This window comes from Mobula birostris, chromosome 7 (assembly GCF_030028105.1).
Source record: "Mobula birostris isolate sMobBir1 chromosome 7, sMobBir1.hap1, whole genome shotgun sequence".
NCBI classification, from domain to species: domain Eukaryota; kingdom Metazoa; phylum Chordata; class Chondrichthyes; order Myliobatiformes; family Myliobatidae; genus Mobula; species Mobula birostris.
In genome coordinates this window covers 116,952,450-116,980,310 of record NC_092376.1, presented here as the reverse complement: position 1 = coordinate 116,980,310, position 27,861 = coordinate 116,952,450, and the positions used below count along the sequence as shown (strand labels likewise).

General features: G+C 42.4%; 1 protein-coding gene across 1 annotated transcript in view; it reads left to right on the top strand.

Annotated features, from left to right (window-relative positions):
- The first annotated feature begins 13,185 nt into the window (after positions 1 to 13,185).
- The window catches only part of LOC140200398 (pantothenate kinase 3), a 45,764-nt gene continuing 31,088 nt past the window's right edge, over positions 13,186 to 27,861 (top strand). Inside the window, exon 1 of the mRNA XM_072263672.1 lies at positions 13,186 to 13,707. Coding sequence (XP_072119773.1) covers positions 13,680 to 13,707 — 28 coding nt within the window. The 5' untranslated portion in view covers positions 13,186 to 13,679. The remainder of the gene's footprint in view (positions 13,708 to 27,861) is intronic.

Sequence of the window (27,861 nt, the reverse complement as noted above, 5' to 3'; positions counted from 1 at the left end):
TCATTCATTATGTTGGGTGCTTTTTCTGAGGCATTCATTAATGACTGGATACAGTACATATTGCATTAATTTAATTGTAGGTAGTGTTAAGGTTAATATTTGATGAAATAAAAGAATTATAGCAAGCGTCAATAGAATGGTTCTACATGAGTAGGAAACAGACATTTCTGACGTACAGAGAAATCGGTTTACAAACAGTTCTCGGGAACTTGGGGACTGCCTGTACCAAAAATATAATAGAAAAGTTACAAAAATCATGAAGACGAAGAAGAATTACAAAATTGAATTACCAAGGGATTAAAAAGTGTTGAAAGGTTCTGAACTCAGAGAAATAAGAAAGGAGAATTCAAGTGCCTCACTGTTCCTGATAAATGGATGAGGACACACTTATTCAATATGGACACTTAAATAGAGAATAAGCTTCAGAAGAAAATAAATATAGCTGGCACATAAAACAAGAAAACAATTGGCAAATCACTAAAACCAAAAGAGGATAAAGCCACAATCCTGTGGATTTCATCAGAGAAATGACTAAACATGTGCTTATACAATATATATATAAATGCTTTGTAGTAGTGTGTATAATAGCAGAATGTTTGCAGACAGCTGATGTTTAAGGAAGTTAAAATTACCTCTGGAGGCTGCTTCAAATTTTCCCAAAGGCACCCGAGAAATCCCAGTTCCTTAAATTAGCACCAAGGCAAGCCTCAATCTTCCACTGAAGGCCTCCTTCAGTGTTCTCAGAATGCAACACACTGTCAGTGTGGTACAAATTTCATAAGAGATATCAAAATGAGAATTGTGCACTATCATTGTGAAGAGTATCTAGGCAACAATATTTCCCAAATTTATAGCATGATTTTTTTTCCTCTCCCATGTTAATTTAAAAACTTTCTTTTATTGACCCCATGCCATTCTATGGAATATTTAAAATCTCTCAAGGGTGTGCAGTCTTCATTATTATAATAAGGTCCTACAATCTACCTTTAATCCTGTCTCTCTGGGCTCTCAAACATTTTCTTTATTTTTCCCTCCTCTGCTATCAGAGAGGTACCTGTAACCAGAATGTTAACCCAAGACAGAAGTGACCAGATAATCTTGTCATGCTGCTTCAGTAAGAAATTGGTTTTCTCAAAGTGAAAAGTGGAAATGTTACTGAAGCTTGAGAATCAATGGAAGGAAGTTGACAGAATTGGAATACAATGAATGTAAAAACAAAGAGTAATTTATAAATTGATCAAACTGTAACCACAAAATCCATAATTACACATAATTTCAACATTGAGGCCAGTTTGATAATAATATGTGTAGAGTGAAATTTGCACAAAGATTCTTCATCTTCGTAAGTTGTTTGGACAGATGCAGATCTTTATTTCAAAATAGGAAAGAGACCGGCAGCAAAAAAATTGAATCACACAATGTCAGAACACTGAGAATTAAACCTCTAATAACACAGGAAGAGCATTAGAAAGCAATATTCCCTGACAATTTGGACAATAAACAAGACAAAATACAAAATATACTCCGAGATATAAAAAAATATAGCATATAAAAATGAAAAAAAGACTGCCTCCAGTCACTGATTTCTTCCCTTGCCTTGCTACAAGGGAGTGTTGCTTCATTCTGTTGGTATATTGATTTATTCTCCCTACACAGAACCATGTTTTTTCTCTTTTCAGTTGATTGTTTGTGGAATGAAATGCCATAGGCAACTGAAAAAGCTGCAATGCTATTACAGATGAATTAACTTATGGGGTTAACAGGCTGCTTCTCTCACAATCACCACAACTCCTCTCATGGCCAACAGACATTACCTTGATAAATTGTTCTGCCACAATTGGGATTCTAAAGACTCTTCTAGTAGTTCCCCACTTGAATAATCTACACTCCATGACAATTGATTTTATTAGAGTTAGTTCAGAGGCATAAATTATTTGAAACTTTTGCCTTCAAAACAAGATAGAAATATCAAAAGCAGCTCAGTGACTCATTCCCAATGACCAACAGAGAGTACAACTGGATGGGTTAAAACTGGCCCTTATGTGGTTGGCAGTGACTTTCAATATTTAACTTCATCTGTGCTACTCTTGGATGTGAGGTGTAACTTACACTGCCCAGATGCAGAATGTACAGTTTCCTCAAATAAACAAGACTTTCTTAACAATATTCAAGATTCACTAGTGCATTTCAAGAAGTTTTCACTACTTCCTAAATGAATCCAAATCCTGCAATCAGAACAGCAAAAGGTTTGCTGCAACTGAGTCCAGATGTGAACTTCAAAAACAGACAGCTAATCCATGCAAAATGCTGGAGGAACTCAACAAGGCAGGCAGCATCTGTGGAGCTGGAAAAACAGTCAATGATTCAGGCCAAGACTGCTGTAAAATGTCGACTGTTACTGTATTTCCCTCCATAGATGCCACCTGACCTGCTGAGTTCCTCCAGAATGTTTTATGTGTTGCTCAAGACTTCCAGCATCTGCAGATTCTCTTGTGTCTAAGACTTCGAATTCAAAGTCTTTTGGAGATGGATCTGATACTTTTTAATATAAAAATTAAGGAACAAAAAGCATATCTCAGAAATTGAAATTTAATTCCTACACATTAGAGATCTGTTAATGGATACTAAAAATGTCTTCCACACTCAGCAATTCTCAGGCAGAAACAGTGGAAAAGAAACCACAATGCTGCAAGAGGAATTATTTTCATGAGACCAGGGTGAAAGCACGTTACACTGGACAACATCTTATGGATGTTAGGCTGCTGATCGTGAAAATCACCACGCCTTTTTTTTAAAATTGCCTATATTTGTTATTTCAATTCATAATTCAAGTCAGAATAACTGGTTCCAAGATTAAAGAAGGGATTTTTGATGGTCCCCAAATCAAACAGGTCATTAACGGCAGGAAATTTGAAGAACTTCTAATGGGACTGGAGAAAATCGCATGGAAGGTGAAAGACCTTGATTTTTTTTTAGCAACTACAGAGTACTAAACTATGTGCAGCTGGTTGATAACATGTTTCAAGCATGCAAATACATGAAGTGCAACATGTCACTAAAGATTCATTTTCTGCATTTCCATTTAAACTTCTTCCCTGTAAATGTTGTCGCTGTCAGTGACGAATATGGTGAAAGGTTTCAACAGGACATTGTGATCATGGAAAAACAGTGACAGGGCAACTGGAATCCATCAATGCTGGCTGATTATTGTTGGACTCTTAAGCGAAAAGTCTCACACACTGTATGCAAACAAAAACCATCAAGAAAATATTTTTAGCATACTTGAACAAACCTTAGTTTAGCAAAGTGTCAGCACCATTATGGAATTAAGCACATTATATTCAATAAAAGTTAATTTCTTGTTTCTCCAAATTCCTACGTGATACAAGTAGTCTGATATTATACTTGTGTTTGGCTTCAAGTGGTTTATCATAAACGAAGAAAATTTCTGAGGAAGCAAAACTTTTGAAAAAATTTGCTGTCTATTGTGATCATGGATGTGTAAAAATAAACAGCCCGCATGATCCTAGTCCTGTACTCTGGGACTATTGAATTCTAGACTTCCATACAATTTTCTCTGGGATTTTTTTGGGATACAGGAATTGCTGGGTAATTAAAGTACATCCTTAAAACTGTCAATCTTTTTCCATCACTTGTCTTCATGAAAATACATTGAAAACCATTTATAAAATCATAGACAGTATAGCACAGAAATAGTGTAAATCAGCCCTTCACCCACACCAATTTTTTTCAAAGAGCAATCAGTTAATCCAACTCCACCTGCTGCTTATGCATAACTGTTCAATACTAATGTCCATCCCTTTAGACAGGTACTACTGAATTTATATCTTCCACTCTGTATTCCAAATCCTAACTACTCTAGGTGTAAAACTTTTTTCACATTATTTTAGCTTCATTTGTGCCTTGCTGAAAATTTGAAAATATTTCCCTTTACTGCCTTCATCTAAAATGTCAAGGCTTTACACATCCCTATCAAATTAACTCATTTCCAAGAAGAACAACCCTTGCTCTTTGAGTTTATTCAAATAATTCTACTTTCCTCAAATCTGGAAGGATTCCAAGAAATCCCTTCTGTTTCCTCTACAAAGCAGCCATATTGTTCATACAATTTGCAGCCCAGAACCGAACTCACAGCTCCAGCAAGGGGTGAATTAATTTGTTATAATTTTTTTTCTTTATTCTATAACTTTGGCGAGATCTATGGGAATATCTGATTAATATAACCTACATTGATATTTTTTTAGCATGACATTTGCCAAAGTTCAAAACGGCCAAATCAATCTGAGAAGTAAAAATTCATTTGACCCAATGGAAAATGGCAATATTGAATCTAAAATTGGCTCACTAGCAGGCAACCAAGAGCTGACAAAATTTTTTCTACCATGAAGACGGGGAGAAGTGTATTTTAACAATACTCCTTATTTTTATAGTTAATTGATGACTTAGATCTAAATATGGAGTTCTTGATTAAAAATGTGTTGATCATACCAATATTGCTAGTGGATGATTGTTAGGAATGTGGCCAAGTGGTTAAAGCATTAGACTAGGGACCTGAAGGTTGCTAGTTCGAGCCCCAGCCGAGGGAACGTGTTGTGTCCTTGAGCAAGGCACTTAATCACACATTGCTCTGCAACGACACTGGTGCCAAGCTGTATGGGTCCTAATACCCTTCCCTTGGACAACATTGGTGTCGTGGAGAGGGGAGACGTGCAGCATGGGCAACTGCTGGTCTTCCATACAACCTTGGCCAGGTCTGCGCCCTGGAGAGTGAAGACTTTCCAGGCGCAGATCCATGGTCTCGCAAGACTAACGGATGCCTTTACTTTACTTTGATTGTTAGGAAGAAACCTACTGCAGGGTGCTTTTTCTATTCAGGTCAATTGAAAATAGCATATGAAATTCAAATAACACAAGAGAGTCTGCTGATGGTGGATATCCAAAGTAACATGTACAAAATACTGTAGAAACTCAGCAGGTCAGGAAACATCTATGGAAGTGAATAAACAGTCAACATTTCAGGCCAAGACCTTTCATCAGAACTGGAAAGGAAAATGGAGGAAGACAGAATAACAAAATGGGAAGATGGGAAGGAGTACAAGTTTGAAGCTGATAGGCAAAGTCAGATGGGTGGGGAGGGGAGGATATGAAGTAAGAAGCTGGGAGGTGATAGACAGAAAAGGTAAAGAGCTGGAGAAGAAGGAACCTGATAGAAGAAGAGAGTGGATCACGGGAGAAAGGGAAAGAGGAAGGGCATCAGGAGGAAGCGACAGGCAGATGAGAAGAAGCGGTAAGAAGGGAGTGGTGAATGGAAGAAGAGCTTGTAGTCCTCTTCCTCTTCCCCCCACCTTCTTATTCTTCCTAATAAAGGGTCACGGCCTAAACTGATGACTGTTTGTTCACCTCCTTAGCTGCTGTCTGACCTGCTGAGTTCCTCCAGCATTTTGCATGTATTTCTTAGCAGCCAGGACACTATGTTGCAGTTACACAAGTCATCGCTGAGACAGAACTTGAAGTATTGTGTACAGTTTTAGTCACCCATTTACAGAAAAAACATCGTCAGGCTGGAGAGGGTGCAGAAGAGATATACAAGGAAGCTGCCTGGACTAGAGAGCCTGAGTTATGGGGAGGGGTTGGCTAGACTAGAAATGGAGCATAGGAAAATAAGGGTGACACATAAAAGTTTATAAAATCATGAGGAGTATGACAGTCATAGTCCTCTCCATGGGGTTGGGGAATCAAAAATTAGAGGACTCAGATACAAGAGGGGAGAGATTTAAAAGGGACCCGAGAGATAGAGGACAGCATGTACCTGGAATAAGCTGCAAGTAGAAGAGGTCGATGCAGATACAATAGCAACATTTATGAAGCATTTTGGTAGGTACACGGAGGGGAGGGGCTTTCAGGTTTACGGCCAAATGTGGGCAACTGGGACGAGCAAGGAGTAAGCTGTAGCTGGCATGGATCAGTTGGTCTGAAAGGCCTGCTTCTATGCTGTATTACTCTATGAAATGGAATTTAATCCCAAAAGTACAAAGCTTAGATATACACAAATAGCACAAGAAAATGAGAGGAATGGAGGGACCTTGATGTACAAATTCAAAGATCCTTGAAGGTTTTATCATAAATAGATATGACATTAAGAAGAAACATGGAAACTTGCCGTATTTAGCCAAGGTAGACTGTAAGAGCAGGGAATTTATGGTGTAAGTTTATAAAACATTGGGCAGGCCGCCGCTGAAATAATGTAAACACGAGGAAGTCTGCAGATGCTGGAAATTCAGGCAACACACATAAAAAATGCTGGTGAACTCAGCAGGCCAGGCAGCATCTCTAGGAAGAGGTACAGTCGACGTTTCGAGCTGAGACCCTTCGTTAGAACTTACTGAAAGAAGAGAAAGAAAGAGATTTGAAAGTGGGAAGGGCTCTGTCAGCCAGAGAAAGTAGGATCTCCCAGTGGCCACACATTTTAATTCCACGTCCCATTCCCATTCTGATATGTCTATCCACAGCCTCCTCTACTGTCAGGATGAAGCCACACTCAGGTTGGAGGAACAACACCTTATATTCCGTCTGGGTAGCTTCCAACCTGATGGCATGAACATTGACTTCTCTAACTTCCGTTAATGCCCCACCTCCCCTTCGTACCCTATCCCTTATTTATTTTTCTCTTTTTTCTCCCTCTATCCCTCTCACTATAACTCCTTGCCCATCCTCTGGGCTCCCCTCCCCTTTCTTTCTCCCTAAGCATCCCGTCCCATGATCCTCTCCCTTCTCCAGCCTCATATCCCTTTTGCCAATCAACTGTCCAGCTCTCAGCTCCATCCCTCCCCCTCTTGTCTTCTCCTATCATTTCAGATCTCCCCTCCCCCTCCCACTTTCAAATCTCTTTCTACCTCTTCTTTCAATTAGTCCTGACGAAGGGTCTTGGCCCGAAACGTCCAGTGTACCTCTTCCTATAGATGCTGCCTGGCCTGCTGCGTTCACCAGCATTTTTTATGTGTGTTGCTGAAATAATCTATCTGGTTCTAGTTGCCAAACTATAGAAGGACACAGGAGGGTGGCACGGAGATTTCACCAAGTTATGCCTGGGGTAGAACACTTCAGTCCTGAAAGGTAGGATAGACTGGGCTGGTCGCCTAGGCACAGAGGAGGCTGAGCTGAGACCTGATGGAATTATAATAAATTCCGAGGCGTATAGCTGGGAGGTTTAGAAGGGTTTTCAGAATGATTTTCTTTTTCCCCACCCAGCTGATTGAAGTCTGGAGCATATTTCGTGACAGAATAACAAGCAAGTACTGCCACAACTTATTGCTAAGTACGTGTACAAGTACTTGAATTGTAGGATACAGAAGGCTGGAGAATGGGATTAGTGTAGATGGATACTTGATGGTCACCATAAAGGTGGTGGGAAAGAGCTATATCCGGCCCCGATGTTGGGTTAAAAAATATATATCATTTGATTCTTTCAATAAAATTGTGAAGACAAATTCCAAGGTATTCAAATATTTATGCCCATGACATTTCTTAGCTACTTGCATAAGAAGTCAAGAAAGGTTTTATCAAGGGCTGGTTTAAACTAGTTTGGCAGAGGGAATGAAACCAGAGCACCTGGTCAGAAAGTGGAGGGGTGGAGAGGAAAGGTGCAATCACTCCAATGGGATTGTACCACAGATGCTGCAATAACCACCAGGACATTGAGGAAAAGATGTGCAGGCAGTTTAAGGGATGGTGTAAAAACAATGGGATTATTGTCATGGGAGACTACAACTTCTCTAATATAAACTGGGATCTTAGTGCAAGAAGCCTAGATGGAACAGAATTTGTTAGGTGCATCCAGGAGGGCTTCTTAAATCAGTATGTAGATAGTCCAACAAGAGCAGGGAGATACTACTGTTGGGTAATGAGCCTAGCCATGTGATCATCCTCTCAGTGGGTGAGCAGTTAGGGAACAGTGACCACAAATTGTTAAGTTTTAAGTTAGCTATAGATAAGGTAAGTATGGACCTTTTCCGGAAGTATTAAATTGAAACAGAACAAATTACACAAGTATTAGGCAGGAACTAGAGAGAGTTAATTGGGAACAGCCGTTTTTGTGCAAGTCCACATCTGACGTGAAGGGTGTTTACAGACCAACTGCACAGATTACAGGACAGATATGTTCTAGTCAGAAGGAAGGACCAGGATGGCAAGATAAGAGAATCTTGCATATGCAGTAAGGTGATAAATTTGGTCAAGAAGAAAAAGGAAAAGTATATGAAGCTTAGGAAACCAGAATCAAACAGAGCTCTTATGAATTATAAAGAAGCCATTAAAGGAACTCAAGAAGGGAATTACAAAAGACAGGAGGGGCCATGACCAGTCCTTGGCAAGTAGGATTAAAGAGAATGCCAAGACATTCTATACATCCATTAAGAGCAAGAGGACAACTAGGGAAAGGGTAGGGCCACTCAAGGATAAAGGAGGGAAAATTTGTTTGGATGTGGAGGAGATGAATGAAGGCCTTAATGAGTACTTTACATCAGTATTTACCGAGGAAAATGATATGGTGGATAGGAAGATCAGTTCTGAGTGTATTAATAAGCTAGAGGGCACTTCAGGATTAAGGAGGAAGTAGCTTTGGGTCTCTTAAAGAGCATTCAGATAAGTCCCCAGGGCTTGATAGCATATACCCTAGGTTATTGAGAGAGGCAAGAGATAAGATTGCTGGAGTCTTGGTCAATATCTTCCTGTCCTTGCTAGCCAGAGGACTGGTGAGAGCTAATGTTGTTCCATTATTCAAGAAGGGAACCAGGGATAATCCTGGAAACCATAGGCCAGTGAGCGTCATTTCAGTGGAAGGGAAATTACTGGAGAGAATTAGGGATAGAATTTATAAACATTTATAAGTGAGGGGCAAGTCGTGTCTTACTAATTTGATTGTTCTTTTTGATGAGTGGTCAAGGGTGATTGATGAAGGTGGAGGCTGATGTCTAAATGGATTTTACTAAGATGTTTGACAAGGTCGCTCATGGGAGGCTCCTCCAGAAGATTAAGTTGCATGTGATCAATGGTGAATTGGTCCTTTGGATTCATAACTGGCTTGCCTACAGAGGACACCAGATAATGGTCAATGGGACTTACTATAGCTGGAGGTCTGTGATTAGTGCTGTTCCACTTGGATCTGCACTGGGACCTCGGGTGTTCGTGATGTATATAAATGACCTGGATGAAAATGTAGATGGATATGTTAGTAAGTTTACTGATGATATGAATACCAGTGGTGTTGTGGATAGCATAGAAGACTGGAAAAGAACACAGTGGGATATAGATCCGTTGCATATATGGGCAGAGAAATGGCAGATAGAGTTTAACCCAGCCAAATGTGAAGTGTTGTGCCTGGGTAGGTCAAATGTAGACAGACAGTATACTGTTAAGGAAAGACACTTAACAGTGTTGATGAGTAAGGTGGTTCTTCCTCTTCTTCTCCTTCTACTTCTTCATCTTCCCATCACCCCTACTGAGACAGAGGCCACCGACAGCAGGTTGTCAGAGTCCTTCGTCCTGGGCCAGTCTTTCAGGTTTTTGCAGGTGTACTCCATCTTCTTGGGGTATACTTCCTCTCCCAAGGATAAGGTCTTGGGAGCTGTCGTTGGCATTTCTGTAGCACTGGGTTTTACAGGATGGGGTTGCTAGCCCCATGCTCACCCTCCTCTTGCGGTTGGGCTTGGGACCGTTCATGGCAGTTAGGAAGTTATGTTGCAGCTTTATAAAATTCTAGCTAGGCCTCACCTGGAGTATTTTGTGAGTTCTGCCGCCCCCCCCCCCCCCATTATTGGAAGGATGTTGAGACTTTGGAGAACGTGCAGAAGAGGTTTACCAGCATGTGCTTTCATCATTCCCTTCGACCTTCTCCTCCCTGAGGCAGAATGTTCTGATCTCAGCAAGAACCTTACCTTTGACTCCCTTCGCCAGCTCCTCAGTGAGTTCCGTACCCGCCACAGTACCAAGCTTCTCTTCTTTGGCAAGAATTCCCCCCCACTGCACAGATGACCCCTTCTCCCATCTCCAACCTTCCTCCTCTTCTTGGACATCCCACCCTAGTTCTCTGCCTGCCCAAGATCTTTTCATCTGTAACTGTCAATGAGACATCAACCGACTAGACTTCAGCGCCTCGCTGTCCTCCTCAACCTTACCCCTCCATTCTCTCCATACCAATCCCAACCTTACCATCAAACTCGCAAAGGAGGTGATGTTGTACTGTGGCGGACTGACCTCTACCTTGCTGAAGCACCACAACCCTCCTCCATCTGGCAGAACTGCTCTTCACCCTCAACTTCTTCAGCTTCAGCTATTTCTCCTTCAGCTCCTCCCACTTTCTCCAAACTCAAGGTGTAGCCATAGTTACCCATATGGGCCCCAGCAATGTCTGTTTTCTATTGGCTACAGGGAGCAGTCCATATTCCAAGCCTTCCCTGATAATGCTGACTGACTCTTTCTGCACTATGATGACTGCACTGGTGCTACTTTATACACCCATGTTGAGCTTGTCAATTTCATCAACATTGCCTCCAACTTCCACCCTGCCCTTAAATTCACTTAGTCCATTTCCGACACCTCCCTCGATCACCTTTCTCGATCTCTCTGTCTCCATCACAGGAGACAAACTGTCTACCAATATCTTTTATAAACCTACCAATTGCCACGGCTATCTTGAATATACCTGTTTCCTGTAAAAATGCTATTCATTTTTCTCACTACCTTTGTCTCCACTGCATTTGTTGCCAGAATGAGGTTTTCCAGCACATTACCAGTGTCCTTCCTCTTCAAAGAACAGGGGTTCCCTTCCTCCAATATTGATGCTGTTCTCATCCCCACATCTCCTCTGCACCCCAGACATCTGCACTCATCCCATCTTCCCGCCCCCTTAGCAGGGATAGAGTTGCTCTTGTCCTCACCTACCATCCCATCAGCCTCAGCATCCAACATTCTCTGTGACTTCCGCCATCTTCAACAGGACCTTACCACCAAACACATCTTTACCTCTCCCACTCTCTGCTTTCCACAGGGATCTACCCCTCTGTGATTCCCTTGTCCATTTGTCCTTCCCCACTAACATTCCTCTTGGTATATATCCCTGGAAGCGACAGAAATGCTACGTCTCCCCACACCTCTCCTCCCTCACCTCTATTCAGGGCCCTGAACAGTCCTTCCAAATGAGGTAACACTTCACCCCCAAATCTCTTGGGGTTGTCTATTGTATCCAGTGCTCCCGATGTGGTCTCCTTAACATTAGTGCGAACCAATGTAAATTGGAGATCACTTTGTTGAGTACCTTCACTCCATCCACCAAAAGCAGAATTTCCCGATGGCCAGCCTTTTTAATCCCGTCCCCATTCTTGTTCCAACATGTCGGTCCACTGCCTCCTCTTCTGCCAAGATGAGATCACCCTCGAGGTGGAGAAGAAACACTTCATATTCTGTCGAGGTAGTCGCCAACCTGATGGCAGGAACATTGATTTCTCCTTCTGGTATTTTTTTTTTTACTTTTCCCCTTCCCTCTTCTTCTATTCCCCACTTTGGCCTCTTCTCATTTGCCTATCATCTCCCTTGGTGCCTCTCCTCCTTCCCTTTCTCCCATGGTCCACTCTCCTCTCCTATCACATTCCTTCTTCTCTTGCATTTGAACTTTCCTCCCCACCTGGCTTCACCTATCACATTCCAGCTAGCCTTCCTCTCCTCCCCCCCCCCCACCTATTTATTCCGGCATCTTCCCCCTTTCTTTCCAGTCCTGCTGAAGGGTCTTAGCCTGAAATGACAACTGTTTATTCAATACAATAGATGATGCCTACCTTCTGCATTCCTCCAGCATTGTGTGTGTTGCTGCTCTGGATTTTCAGCATCTTCAGAATCTCTCATGTTTACCAGGACGTTGCCTGGATTAGAGGGTATGTGCTATAAGGAGAGGTTGGACAAACTTGTGTTGATTTCTCTGGAATGGTGGAGGTTGAGGAGATATCTGTTCCCAACCTCTTTTATGCCCCTACCGTTAACCGACGGGTCTGTGGGACCCAGGTTGGGAACCCTGTATAGAGGTTTATAAGATTGTGTGAGGCATAGAGAGAGTAGACAGACAGTATCTTTTTCTCAGTGCATCCATTTAAGGTGAGGGGGTAAGTCTGAAAAAGATCTAAAGGGCAAATTTTTTTTTACAGAGAATGATGAGTGCCTGAAATGCACTGCCTTGGGATGGTGGTGGAGGCAGCTACATTAAGGACTTTTAAGAGATGTTTGGATAGGCACACGAATGTGCAGGAAATGGAAAGGTATGGACATCGTGTAGGCAGAAAAAAATAGTTTCGTTTGGCCATTTGATCACTATTTTAAGCGGTTTAGCACAACATTGTGGGCCAAGGAGCCTCTTCCTGTGCTGTACTGTTCTATGTTCTGAGAAACTGCCCTACCATTCAACAAGACCATGGCTCCCCTTCTGCCTCAAACATGACTTCAATACCATAATCCTAATGTTAGTTCATTTAACATGCAAACATCAGTATGCTTTGAGTGTAATAATTGAACAGGCCTCTACATCCCTGAAGTGCAAAAGAAAATTCCGAAGATTCATCAAACTGACAAAGCAGTGTTGACCTACACCACCGGCTCTTTCCCTTTCTCTTTCCACAGATGCTGACCGACCTGCTGAGTGTTCGCAGGTTGAGCTTTTCATTTGAGATTTCCACCATATATAGTTGATTGATTTTCATTCTTCTAAAGTCAATAGTGGCCAAGATAATTCAATCTCCCTTCAATGACAGGCCTGCCGTGCCTTAAAAAATGTTCTATGGCGAATCTTCCAATCATCTTCTACAATAAAGTGTCGCTTGTTTAGAGGCCAAATGACACATAATATTGCAAATGAAGTCTCACCAACTGTTACGACATATCTCTACTGTTGTGTTCAGCTATCTTCTAGAGAAGATCAACGAACCCGGATAAAATTGTGGATTACAAAACACAATGACAATTCAAAAAAAATTACCCTACTAAACCAATCTCATCACGAGAGTATTGAGCAACCAGTTGACTTGCTGCCCCACCTGTCAATTAAAGTCTGCCGTCGGCCCATGATGCCTGGCGAGCGCGCGGGGCGCCCTGGGTCGAGTTGTAGTCCGACTGCCCTGTCGTGAGGGAAGGCGGTGCGTGCCCCCGCCCGCCTTTGCATGACGTCGGCGGAATGTAGCCCCGTTCTCGCCGAAGTGGGAGCTGGTCGGTGACAGAGTGTCAGCCGCACCCCGGAGGGCGGAGGGACGGGGCCAATCTCTGCCTGTTCAGCAGCTCGTCAGGGGCTGCGGGTGCGGAGGAGGCCGTGACGAAGCTGCCGGCGAAAGGAAAAGGGTGAAGGAAGTGGGGACTGCACCCGGCGCCCCGAACGCCGGGCGGGCGGGAGTGGGAGGAGAAGGGAGGAAAGGAAGGCTGGATTGGTGCTGGTACCGGGCGAGGGCTGCGACCTGCTCCGTCCGATAACACTGCACCAATCCGCGCTAGTTTACCGTCGGTCGATCGTGACAGCCCCTTCCTTTCCTCCCTCCCCCTCGGGTAATCCGTTCAGCTCCGTCTATCAATAGCACTGAGGCGAGTCAAACTGGGCTTTACCGTGCCACTGGTAAATCATCCGTAACAACATGAAGATCAAAGACGCCAAGAAACCCTGTGAGTGCATTAATTTATTGATCGTGTCCCTTTTAACTTCGAACAATAACGTCATTACACGATACAATCCGTGGCTGGGATTAGTTAAAATTCCGATTTATTCTGCATCGTAGCCTATTTGACGATTAATCAGTGCGCGATGCCTTGAGCTCCGGGAGAGGAAGACAATTTATAGTAAATCGAAGTGAAATATCCACTGAAATGAAACGACGTCCGAGAACCATCTTTCAGGAAATAACTATTCGCTGCTCTGTTTCCCTCCTCCTTCCCCAGGAAGTAGAGCCACCATAGTAATGGAAGAGACCCGTTGTGTTCCCGTTTGCGAGAGGCGTGCAGATTGATTTGATGTTGGGTGATAGGATGTGTGAACGTGTATTTGCCACTTGAGATCACGTCCGCAGTGAGATATCCCTTTGACTGACAAAGGCGGAATTGGCAGTTATAGATTTTATTCACCATTTTTTCCTTTAACAGGGGAGCATTTATATACGAATGCGGTGTAGGGGTCGGTCTGATACGTTATCTGATGGAGATCGCTAAATACTGTAATCAAATTTACTATCAGTTTTGTCAAGAGTAACAGCTTGGCAAGCCGACATGTTTGTAAAAAATCCCCTCGAATGAATATGACATTAAATATTTTCAATTATATTGGTTTCTGGTCTGTGTAATGCAACTGGGAATTTAAGGATTATAAAAGAATTCAGTTTCTCTGTATTTCTGTATAATCCTTGGAAAATATTATGTATACAGTGGAGCAATAAGTTGACTTTCGATAACTGACCCTGGAGAAAAAGTAACTAAATGTACTGCTCTTTTATCATTTTGGTGTAAATTTTGACTTGCTTTTAAAAGTTAGCGAAATATTCAAATAAATAGGAATGAATGGCATCGAGGATAGCTTTCTCCAAAAATAAATAGTTAATGTATATATTGTAGTGAATTGGAGTAGCATGCACTTACATAACTGGTACGTTATCCTGTTGTCTTAATTCCAAATTCAAAGTAGACTATTAGCTCTTTCGTCTTACTGACATTGAGTGCCAGGTTATTGTTGCACCACCATTCCACTAGTTGGCATATCTCACTCCTGTACACCCTCTTGTCACCACTTGAGATTATACCAACAATGGTTATGAGCAAATTTATAGATGGTATTTGAGCTATGCCTAGCCACAGAGTTGTGTGTATAGAGAGTAGAACAATGGGCTAAGCACACACCCTGAGATGCGCCAGTGTTCGTCAACGAGGAGGATATGTTATCACCAGTCCACACAGATTGTGGTCTTCTGGTTAGGAAAGCGAGCATTCAATTGCAGAGGGAGGTACAGAGGCCCGGGTTCTGCAACTTCTCAATCAGGATTGTGGGAATGATGGTTTTAAATACTGAGCTATAGTCAATGAACAGCATTCTGACATAGGTGTTTGTGTTGTCCAGCTGGTCTAAAGCCGTGTGGAGAGCCATTGAGATTACATCTGCCGTTGACCTATTGTGGCGATAGGCAAATTGCAGTGGGTCCAGGTCCATGCTGAGGCAGAGGTTCAGTCCAGTCATGACCAACCTCTCAAAGCATTTCATCACTGTTGATGTGACTGCTACCAGGCGATAGTCATTAAGGCAGTCCACATTATTCTTCTTAGGCTCTGGTATAATCGTTGCCTTTTTGAAGCAAGTGTGAACTTCCACATGTAGCAGTGAGAGGTTGAAAATGTACTTGAGTACTCCCGCCAGTTGGTTGGCACAGGTTTTCAGATCCTTACCAGGTACTCCACCGGGACCTTCCGTCTTGCGAGGGTTCACTCCCTTTAAAGACAGCCGAACATCGGCCTCTGAGATGGAGATCACAGGGTCATCAAGTGCAGCAGGGATCTTCACAGGTGTAGCTGTGTTCTCCCTTTCAAATTACCATAATATGTTTATAAATTAAACTTGTAAAGTGTCAGTCATTGGCCTGTGTGAATTCTTCTACCTCATAGCATTAAGCATGTTTTGAAGAAATTGACTATTGACTTGTCCAATACACTAGATCTGTGTTTTATTTCTAGTAATCAATCAGTATTTCTGATTGCCATTCTGCTCCAGCAACTATCACCCATTTTGGTTCAACAGTCTGTGTTTTTAAATTGAGAGTGATAAACAGACTGAAGATGTATGCCAGTTAAGATTTAATGGTGTTCATTGTTTTACAATTTTCATCAATATTACAAATGAATCAAGCAAAAATTGAAAATTCAGGGTCCTCAATCAATTCTTTAAATGCTTAAAGTCCATCCATTCTATTTAATCATTTTGAAGATGGGTGGCTGTGCATTAAAATATAAGTTATGTTCAAGGATAATTAGATGAAAATGAACAAAACTGCAGGTGCTACCATTCTAAAAGGAATAAAGAAAATACAAGGAACAGGCAGCAAGAAAGAGAAATAAACTTCATAACTCAGGTCAGAAACAGTTTGCCAGAGAACCAGGTTAATTTCTGTAAAGGAAAGTGAATTTTGTAAATTGTGGGATTTATGACCTCAAGATATCGCAAAGTACTTTGCAGCCAATTTAGTATTTATGATTGCAAAGCTATCTGGACTATTCCTCTTCTCACCCTGTCTCTTGCAAAAATGCCATCCCCTTCTCGCAATTCCTCCGTCTCTGCCGCATCTGCTCTCAGGATGAGGCTTTTCATTCCAGGACAAGGGAGATGTCCTCCTTTTTTAAAGAAAGGGGCTTCCCTTCCGAAACTATCAACTCTGCTCTCAAACGCAACTCCCCCATTTCACGTGCATCTGCTCTCACTCCATCCTCCCGCCACCCCACTAGGAATAGGGTTCCCCTGGTCCTCACCTACCACACCACCAGCCTCCGGGTCCAACATATTATTCTCCATAACTTCCGCCACCTCCAACGGGATCCCACCACTAAGCACATCTTTCCCCCCCCCCCGCTTTCTACAGGGATCACCCCCTACTCGACTCCCTTGTCCATTCGTCCCCCCCCATCCTTCCCCACTGATCTCCCTCCTGGCACTTATCCTTGTAAGCAGAACAAGTGCTACACATGCCCTTACACTTCCTCCCTTACCACCATTCAGGGCCCCAGACAGTCCTTCCAGGTGAAGCGACACTTCACCTGTGAGTCGACTGGGGTGATATACTGCGTCCGGTGCTCCCGATGTGGCCTTCTATATATTGGCGAGACCCAACATAGACTGGGAGACCACTTTGCTGACACCTACACTCTGTCCGCCAGAGAAAGCAGGATCTCCCAGTGGCCACACATTTTAATTCCACATCCCATTCCCATTCTGACATGTCTATCCACGGCCTCCTCTACTGTAAAGATGAAGCCACACTCAGGTTGGAGGAACAACACCTTATATTCCGTCTGGGTAGCCTCCAACCTGATGGCATGAACATCGACTTCTCTAACTTCCGCTAGTGCCCCACCTCCACCTCGTACCCCATCCGTTATTTATTTTTATACACACATTCTTTCTCTCACTCTCCTTTTTCTCTCTCTGTCCCTCTGACTATACCCCTTGCCCATCCTCTGGGTTCCCCCTCCCCCTTGTCTTTCTTCCCGGACCTCCTGTCCCATGATCCTCTCGTATCCCCTTTTGCCTATCACCTGTCCAGCTCTTGGCTCCATCCCTCCCCCTCCTGTCTTCTCCTATCATTTTGGATCTTCCCCTCCCCCTCACACTTTCAAATCTCTTACTAACTCTTCCTTCAGTTAGTCCTGACGAAGGGTCTCGGCCTGAAACGTCGACTGTACCTCTTCCTAGAGATGCTGCCTGGCCTGCTGCGTTCACCAGCAACTTTGATGTGTGTTGTTAGTATTTATGATGTTTGGATACAGGTGAGGTTGGAAACTCTAATGCTTGTTTGCCAACTGATGCAACAGCAACCAGATCATCTACTTCAGTGCTATGAAATTGGGTTGTTTTTGTCACATGCGCCATGATACAATGAAAGTCTTGTCTTGAATATTCTTACAGATCAAGTCATTGCACAGTGCTTTGAAGTAGAACAAGGTAAAATAATAACAGAATGCAGCTACAGAGAAAGTACGGGTAAACAATAAGGTGCAAGATCGTAACAAGGTAGATTGTTGGATCTTATCAAACTAGGGAACAATTCACTCGTCTAGGTGACCTACCTCAATGACTATCATCCAGTGGCACTTACATTAACCATGATGAACTGCTTTGAGAGTTTGATTATAAAGTATATCAACTCCTGCCTGAGAAATAACCTGGATCTGTTCCCATTATCCTACCATCACAGTAGATCAACAACAGATGTCATTACATTGGATCTTCACTCAGCTCTGGAACCCCAGAACAATGAAGATATATATGCCTGGATGCTCTTCGCTGACTACAGCTTAGCATTCAACTCTCTCATCCCCTCAACTCATGACTATACTCCAAGAACTGGGCCTTGATACTTTACTATGCAACTGGATTCGCAATTTCCTCACTGGCAGACCTCACTCAGTATGGATTGACAACAACATCTCCTCTTCAATCACCGTCAGCAAAGATGCACCTCTGGGATTAGCCCCCTGTTCCATTCACATTTATTCTTATGATTGTGTGGTAATCAGGAGCCAATTGTAAGTTGGCCAATCAAAGACGGTGACAGATCAGCATATAGGAGAGAGATTGAAAATCTGGTCGAGTGGTGTCACAACAACAACCACTCACTGAATTTCAGCAAAACCAAAGATCTGATTTTCAAATACAGGAGAAAGAAGCCGGAGGTCCATGAGCCAGTCCTCATTAGGTGAATGGAGGTGGAGAGAGTCAGTAGTAGTGGTCGGCTGGTGGCGCAATGACATCAGTGCCGGACTCTGGAACGGTCCCTGGTTCGAACCCAGTCGGGGCCGCTCCCGAGTACGCCTTCCATCCGTGCCAGGCTGAGTGTCGAGCTCGCAACTCGACCTCGTAAAATAAAGGGGAACATACTGCGAAATGGCTGTGTGAGGAGTGGCGTGCCACACAGTCTCCCTCTCCCTCTCCCTCTCCCTCTCCCTCTCCCTCTCCCTCTCCCTCTCCCTCTCCCTCTCCCTCTCCCTCTCCCTCTCCCTCTCCCTCTCCCTCTCCCTCTCCCTCTCCCTCTCCCTCTCCCTCTCCCTCTCCCTCTCCCTCTCCCTCTCCCTCTCCCTCTTGTAAAGGCATGAAAAAGACATTGTCCTGCCAACGTTGCACGGATGCGCGCACACAAGCACGCACGCGCCAAAAAAAAAAGAGGGTCAGTAGTTTTAAGTTCCTTGGCATCAACTTAGCAGAGGATCTGTTCTGGGGAATGGGGAAGAAATGTGATCTAAGTGACTTTAACCGTGGAATGATTGTTGGAGCCAGACAAGGTGGTTTGAATATCTCAGAACTGCTGATCTCAGATTTTCTCTAGAGTTTACAGAGAGTAATGGGAGAAATAAAAACATCCACCTCGTTAATGAGAGAGGTCAGAGGAGATTGGCCAGATTGACAGGAAGGTGACAGGAACTCAAATAACCATTTATTACAACAGTGGTCTGCAGGAGAGCACAATACATTGAACCTTGGCAGCAGAAGACCACGAGCATACACTCAGTGAGCATTTTATTAGGTGTAGGGGGTGCCTCATAAAGTGTAAACTTAGACTGATATGCTAAGGAAGACAAACTGCAAATAAAAAAAACTGAGAATACGAGTCATAAATAGTCCTTAACAGTGGGTCTGAAGGTTGTAGAATCAAGTTAGAGTTGTGAGTGACGTTATCCACACCAACTCAGGAGCCTAATCGTAGGGTAAAAATGTTCCTGATCCTCAGTGTAGGACCTAAACTTATAACAGCAGAGTAGAAGCTATCCTTGAGTGAGGTGGTACATGCTTTTATGCTTTTGTATCTTCTGCTCAATGCGAGAGGGGAGAAAAGAGAATGTCCAGACCGTGTTTGCATTACTGAGGTATTAAGAAGTATAGACAAGTGTTCATAGAGGGGAGGCTGCTTCCTGCGATATGCTGACCTGTGTCCACAAATCCTCTGCAGTTTCTTGCAGGCACAGGCAGAGAGGTTGCCAGTTCAAGCTGTTATTCAACCAGGTAGGATGCTTTCTATGGTGCATCAGCTAAAATGTGAAATTTCTTTAGTCTCCAAAGGAAGTGAGATTTATTAGCCCTGGTTGGACCAGAATAGGTGTTTGATGATGTTCACTGCTAGGAACTTGAAGCTCTCCACCTCAGTAACATTGATGTGGACAGGAGCATATGCATTGCCCCCCCCCCCACCGAAATCAGTGACCAGCTCTTTTGTTTTGCTGACATTGAGGGCACGGTTGTTGTCATGGCATCACCAGTTCTCCATCTCCTTCCCATGTTCCAATTCATTGTTATTTGAGATACAGCTCACTGCAGTGGTATCTGCATACTTATAGAAGGAGTAGAGCGGGGGCTGAGATTGCAACCTTGTGAAGCACCAGTGTTTAGAATAATCATTGCAGAGGTGTTGCTGCACATCCTTACTGATTGTGGTCTATCGATCAGGAGTCGAGAATCCAGTTGCAGAGTGAGGTGTTGACCCCAGGGTCCAGAGTTTGGTGATGAGTTTTCTTGTGCTAGTATTGAAGAAGAAACAGTAGTTTATTAACAATGGTCTAATGTGTAGTTGCAAGAAAAAGTTTGTAAACCCTTTACAATTACCTGGTTTTCTGCATTAATTACTCATAAAATTACTCACTAATTAAACCACATTTTTATGAGTAACTAATGCAGAAAACCAGGTAATTACAAAGGGTTCACTAACTATTTCTTGCAACTGTATCTTTACAGTTCAGATGCTCCGGGGATGAGCCTGGAAGGCTGGAGTTAATGCATGCCAGACTAGTGCCCCATAGCATTTCATGATGTCAGACCCATCAGGTGGCAGTCATTAAGGCACATTATCTTATATTTTGTAGGTACTGGGATGATTGTGGTCTTGGAGAAAATAAGAACCATGGATTTAAAAACGTATGCAAATACTCCCAACCAGCCAATCTGCTCAGGATCTAAAGACATTGCCAGGAACACCATCCAGGCCAGATTTTGTTTCAGGGATAAATATTAATCAGAAGTATTCTACTTTGTTTTTGAATTAGTGTTTGGGGATCTTATGCTTCCTCTTGATGGAATGTTGATTTGATAGTGTGTCTGCAAGATGGTACACCAGCAGTTTCTCAGTTCCATATTGATATGTGAGTCAGCAGTTTATGCTCTAGACTGAGGAAGGAATCCATACACTAATCTGTAACAAAGGGCAAGGGTAAACCATAGTTGATCCATGCTTGTTTTAAGTGCTCCTACAGTTGTGTTTAATGTGAATGCTGTACGTGATAAACTTGCACTGAATATGGCGATTGATTGCCATGTCCTTTGTACAGTAAATAAGCAAGTTATGATTCTACTTTATCAAGATGGACTCATAAAACTTGTCCTGCGGCTCCAGTGATCTGAATTTAATCCTGACTTCAAATGCTCTCTGTCTAGACCAGGGGTTTCCAACCTGGGGTCCATGGACTCCTTGGTTAATGGTAAGGCTCCATGGCATTAAAAGTTTGGGAACCCCTAGTCTCAAGTGTGCACGTTCTTCCGATGACAGCAAGGGATTCCTTGGGTGGACTGGTTTCCTCTCCGTCCAAAAATATGTGGGTTGGTCTGTTAATTTGCCACAAAAATAACTTCTCCTGTCATGTAAGTGAGCATTAGAAACTTGGGGGTGGGGTGGGGTGGGGAGGGTTGATGGAAATGTGTGGAGAATAGAATGGAGTTAGTGTAAGTAGACAACAAACGGTTGGCACAGTGGGTTTGAGGACCTGTTGCTATGCTGTATGAGAGTGAAATCAGTAGGTTTGATACCTCATTTATTTAGAGAACACAGACATTATCCAAAGACAAAATTAACTTATGACTACAAAAGCAAGAAAGTGGCTTTGTACAGATCAGTTTGTTTACTGCTGTAGATATATTTAGTAGAAATGCTCTCTGTTTGTCCTCAGAGGATCAAATGGTCCTAAAATACTTTGTGCCATTAAGAATAAGCGGCAAAGTTGTGTTAGTCTGTAAATAATGACTTAAGAATTGTCAAGAAGGGCTGGGAACAGATTTCTTCTTTACTTTTTTATTTTACTTTAATGGTTCTACCATGTATTGTCATACTAGATCAATGAATCTGGAACTTTGCACTATGATTACAAAATCTTGTATCTAACTAGCTGACTTGTAATTTGGTTAGTTTTTACACTTCTCTTTAATGGTAACAGTTTCATTCATGTGGAGGGAAGTGTGCAACAGGAACTGAAAATTCCATCTCTTCTGAGGTTTCCAGTGGTTCCGCGTCATCTGAGTTTTTAGCCCCTCAATGTATTTTCACTCGATTCCTAATCACCATGTTTCCTCTAGCTTATACTAGCTGACTGAGCAAATAGTTTCTCTCTACTTCTACTTGAACATGGGGCCTCTCCCTCTCAGAATCCCTAAAACACCCTATCCCTCAAGTAAAATAAAAATACCTGTGACATCTTTCCTATCAGCGATTATTCTGTTGTCCAATTTTTTTTTTTCCCTTCAGCTCTTTTTTAAGTCTTCAATTCCGTTCATTTCATAGTCATTGAAAAGTACAGCACTGAAACAGGCTTTTCAACCCGTCTAATCTTTGCCAGGCCATATAAACTGCCTAGTCCCATCGACCTGCATCCCAGACCATGGTCCTCCATACCCATTCCAATCATGCACCTATCCAAACTGCTACTACATGTTGAAATCGAACTTGCATACACTTCCAGTAGTGAATCACTCCAGCCTAACCATGATACAGCACCATAAGTGTCCAACTTCAATGTGACAGTGATTTACTGTCAGTTTTCAATGTTTCTGCAGCATTGGGAGTAGTTCATTTACCATCTCATGGCACTGCACTCATTGAGTTCCGCTCAATCGTTACTGTGAGATCCTGTTCACCTCACCCACATCATACACTTTAGAACTCTTCAGTAGTCAATGCTTCCTCCTACCTTTTATGCAACTTTGTTGTATGATTGTGAGATGTGATGTTAGTTTTTCCATTAATACTGACAGAATCCCTTGTACCTGTCACAATGGATAATCTGCTTGAGAAAGCCACCAGGTTGAGCAGATTTGTGGGAGGAAAGGAATTGACAACATTTCAGGTCCAAACCATGCGACAGGACTGAGAGTGGAAAAGGGAGATGGTCAGCATAAATAGGAGAAAAGAAGCAAGAGATAAAGGCCAAGGTAGTCATTGGACTGAGGAGGGGTTTTAGCTGACAGGCCGTAGTTCATTTGGAGGGATTTGAGTGGTGGAAGATCTTAAATGATAGATGGAGGCAGATGGAGTAAGGTGAGAGAAGTGGAGTGTTAAGGTGGAGACAGATGGTGGAGGGAGTTAAGCAGGAACTCAAAGAGCTACAAGTGCTGTAATCTGATAAATTAAGGCGGGGATAAGGGGAACCGTTAGGGGAGAAGTGAACGGTACTTGGAACTGGAACCAGAAGGGATACAAGAGGTGGATGTCTGTGTTGAACTGTATATGCTTAGAAGATTGATGGAGCATGAATGTCAGTGGACGAAGCTGGGTGCTAAGGCACACCAGAGGATAATAATGCTAAAATGAAGATTCAGCTTCTTGCAGATACTTCTCACCATCCACAAGTCGCAGGATCGGATTGTGAGAGAAATTCTATGCAGCTACCAAGACCTAAATAATGCTCTTTATTGGTCTGTGTGTGCAGCTGCAAGACTATTGGGGAAGCTTTGAGTTTCTCAGAGCAAAGCTACCTCTCAATCACTTTGAGCTCCCATGTTGGTCCAACAGTGACAAATTTATTGGTGTAAAATGCCACTATCAAAAATGGCAACCACTTATTGAGGTTTAAGCTCCATCACAAGAGAATGTGTGACCTGTACCACACTGTACCATCTGGGGGGGTGGGGCAGAAACAACTGAGTCAGAGTGTAGAGAGATTGTTGGGAAGGACAGGCAATTGATATGGCAATATTTCAGTTAGTGGGATTTTTTTTTAATTCAAGGAGTATCAGGAGCAAGGGTGATGAGCTTTAAGCATGACTCAGTACATGAAACTATGGTGTTGTGATCATTACAGAGACATGGCTGCTGGGTATTATGGGGTTTAGATGTTTCAAAGGGGACAGGGAGGGAGGTAAAGGGGTGGGGGAGTGGCATTGCTAAACAGTGATAGTATAACATCTGCAGAAAGGGAGGACCATTTTTTTCTCCAAACATACCTTTGCTCATTGCAGCCAAACAGTTCTATTCAAAAGGTTCAAAGGAACATCTAAACAAGCCTGATGCATTTTGGAAACAAGTCCTGTGGACTGATGAAGTTAAAATAGAACTTTTTGGCTGCAATGAGCAAAGGTATGTTTGGAGAAAAAAGGGTGCAGAATTTCATGAAAAGAACCCCTCTCCAACTGTTAAGCACAGGGGTGGATCAATCATGCTTTGGGCTTGTGTTGCAGCCAGTGGCACAGAGAACATTTACTGGTAGAGGGAAGAATGAATTCAATTAAATACCAGCAAATTCTGGAAGCAAACATCACACCGTCTGTAAAAAAAAAGCCGAAGATGAAAAGAGGATGGCTTCTACAACAGGAAAATGAACCTAAACACACCTCAAAATCCACAATGGATTTCCTCAAGAGGCGCAAGCTGAAGGTTTTGCCATGGCCCTCACAGTCCCCTGACCTAAACATCATCGAGAATCTGTAGCTACCTCAAAAGAGCAGTGCATGCAAGACGGCCCAAGAATCTCACAGAACTAGAAGCCTTTTGCAAGGAAGAATGGGCGGAAATCCCCCAAACAAGAATTGAAAGACTCTTAGCTGGCTACAGAAAGCGTTTACAAGTTGTGATACTTTCCAAAGGGGGTGTTACTAAGTACTGACAGTGCAGGGTGCCCAAACTTTTGCTTTGGGCACTTTTTCTTTTTTGTTATCTTGAAACTGTAAAAGATGGAAATAAAAAAGTTTTCTTGCTTAAAATATTAAAGAAATCTGTCATCTTTAACTTTATGCCTTTTGAAAATCAGTTCATCTTTTACTCGCTTAGCTATTCACAGTAACAGAAGTTTTGACCGGGGTGCCCAAACTTTTGCATGCCACTGTATGTGAAGAACAGGTGAATGACTAGAATGAGGGGAGGACCGATTATGGGTAGAAGAGAAAACATGCCTGGAGTCAGAAGTCTTATTTCAGTGGTGGGAAAATTGTTGGAAAAAGTACTTGAAGATAGGAATTATAAGCATTTGGAGAAGCGCAGTCTGATTCGGGATAGTCAGGGGCAAGACATATCTCAGAGCCTGATTGAATTTGAGGATGTTACAAAGCAGACTGATGAAGCTATAAGGTTTTTGATAAGTTTCTCTATTGTTGCTTCATTCAGAAGGTCAGAAGGCATGGGTTGTTGTAAATGGAGCATATTCTGCCCGGAGCTTGGTGACCAATGGTATTTAGCAAGGGTCTGTTTTGGGGCCCCTGCTATTGTGATTTTTATAAATTACTTGGATGAGGAAGTTGTAGGGTTGGTTAGTAAGTTTGCAGATGACAAGAAGGTTGGTAAAGCTATGGATAGTGCAGAAGGTTGTTCTAGGTTGCAATGGGACATTGACAGGAAGCAGAGGTGGGCTGAGAAGTGGCAGATGGAGTTCAACCCAGAAAAATATAAAGTGATTCAGTTTGGAAGGTAGGATTCTAAGGTAGAATATGGAGTTAATGGTAGGTTTCTTAGCAGTAATGGAAATATCGTTGGGGGTCTACATCCATAGATCTCCCAAAAGTTGGTGCACAAGTTGATGTTTTTTTTAAGATAGCATATGGTATGTTAACCTTCAGTAATCGGGGGATTGAAGTCAACAGCCATGAGGTAATGTTGGAGCTCTGTAAAATCATGGTAAGCCCATGCTTGGAATATGGTATTCAGTTCTGGTCACTGTATTATAGGAAGGATGTAGAAGCTTTAGAGAGGGTGCAGAGGTGATTTACCAGGTGCTGCCTAGATTAGAGAGCATGTCTTATGAGCATAGGTTGAATGAGCTAGAGCTTTTCTGTTTGGAGCAAAGAAGGATGAGAGGTGACTTGATAGAGGTGTACAAGATGATAAGAGGGTGAAAATGGCCTGATTTTAAGGCGATTGAAGAAAATGTAGCGGGGATGTCAAAGGTGTGTATTTTACACAGGAAGTGGTAGGTGTTGTACTGTATTCAATATTTCAGTAATATTTGAGTAACATTGCAAATATATTGTTCGATCAAGCATTCTTTGCATAATTCATTATGTACAAAGTACATGAACAGCATATGTCATTATACTACCATGTCATATGTGAGCGTCTCACTAAAAAAAAACTAAGTTGACATGTTAGCCTGCCTCCCATGTTTTTCTGCCAATTACTTTCTGGAATTACCAAATGCAACAGTGGCAATGAGGAAATTTTAAAATGAACCCAAGACAACTACCTACCTGTTGAAGCACAGCATGTTTTTTTTCCCCCTTTGGAAGGCGAGGGAGACAGTAGAGTTTTAAAAATTTTAAAAAGGTAGAAATGGATGAAATTCACGGGTTCATAAACAGTGAGAACTGGGTGATAATAAATTTTTTAAAAAACAAATGGCTGGCTACATTGGAATGATACACATTTGACTGCATAACAGATAACTGGATAAAGTATACTGAATGAATTGAGCAGTATTTTGAAACACATGTAATAACCAATGAACGGAGCAAGCACAGAAAGAGAAATAATGTATGAGATCATGAAAAGGCAACGTAACTTCATTGGAGATGTGATTAGGAAAGAGGAGTTAGAGTGCATGGTAATTATGGGAAAGATTGAAGGGAAGAGAGCAAAAGGAAGGCACAGACAAATGATGATGGAGACAACAGCCAGAGAACTGAAAATGAATACCAATGAATTGATCCACTTGACCCGAAACAGGAGTATGTGGGCCATGGCAGTCAAAGCTCAAAATGGACATGGCACCTGATGATGATGACTAGCCAATGAAAAGCGAGTGTCAGTGTTTGAGTCAATAGAAAAGCATACAGTTTGCTCCACAGTTTGACTACCCCAACCAAACCAGCTGAAATGAGCATAAAGCAGGAACTTTTAGAACTGAAACCAACGTTGATTGCAGAATGCTTTAGGTTTCAAAAGTGGAATCAAAAGGAAGGAGAGGCCATTTCAGCTTGCGTGGTAGAAATGAAGAAATTGCCTGAACTTTGTCAGTTCAGTGATGGCTTAGGGATGCACTGAAAGATTATTTAATTTGTGAATCTTACAAAAAAGCATACAAAAACAGCTCCAAACTGAAGCACAACTCACCTTTAAAAGATCGGTTGAAATCACTATATCAAAGGAAACAACAACCAGAGACTTAATTGAGTTGCTGTCGAAAACGAAAGTGAGCGTGAACAGAATTGCAATGTCAAAGCAGAAACCTGCTTGACTGAACAAATTGTGTACTTTTGGGGAAGGGGTCCATCTACACTAGACCAGAGCAGTTGTAGAGGTGAAGTTTGCAAAAAATGCCACAAAGTATGACTCGTACCAAGAGTATGTCAGGCTGACAAAATAATTTGTCTGCACAGAGAAGAGAAAAAGTTAAATCATGTTGCAGTTTCAAAAAGAGCATTAATCTGTATGTTGTTGATGAAAAATCTGATAATGATGAGAGTGACACAGGACTGGTAGCTTTGAGATTTACAGTGTGATAACTAACAAGAGGCAAGCAATATGGCTTACAACAGAAGTGAATGGAAAATTAACTAAAACGGAATTGAACACTTAATCAGATGTTTCAGTCATTTCACAGAATTAGTTTGAATGGCATTTCAAAGGTACTGAATTGAAGCCTGTAGATATCGAACTAAGAACTTTAACTGGAGAAAAGATAACTCCTGTGGCAATGACATTGGTAAAAGTGAAATACAACAACAACAAGGCACATTGGGCTTGTATGTGGTTAAAAACAAGAGGGCCAGCATTGTGGGGCTGTGTTTGGTTGAGACAACTACATCTTGATTGGAGATCCATCCACTATTTGCCTGCCACATCCCCTGCAATAGAGTCAACTGAAAATGAATTAAGAAAGGTACTGGATGATGCC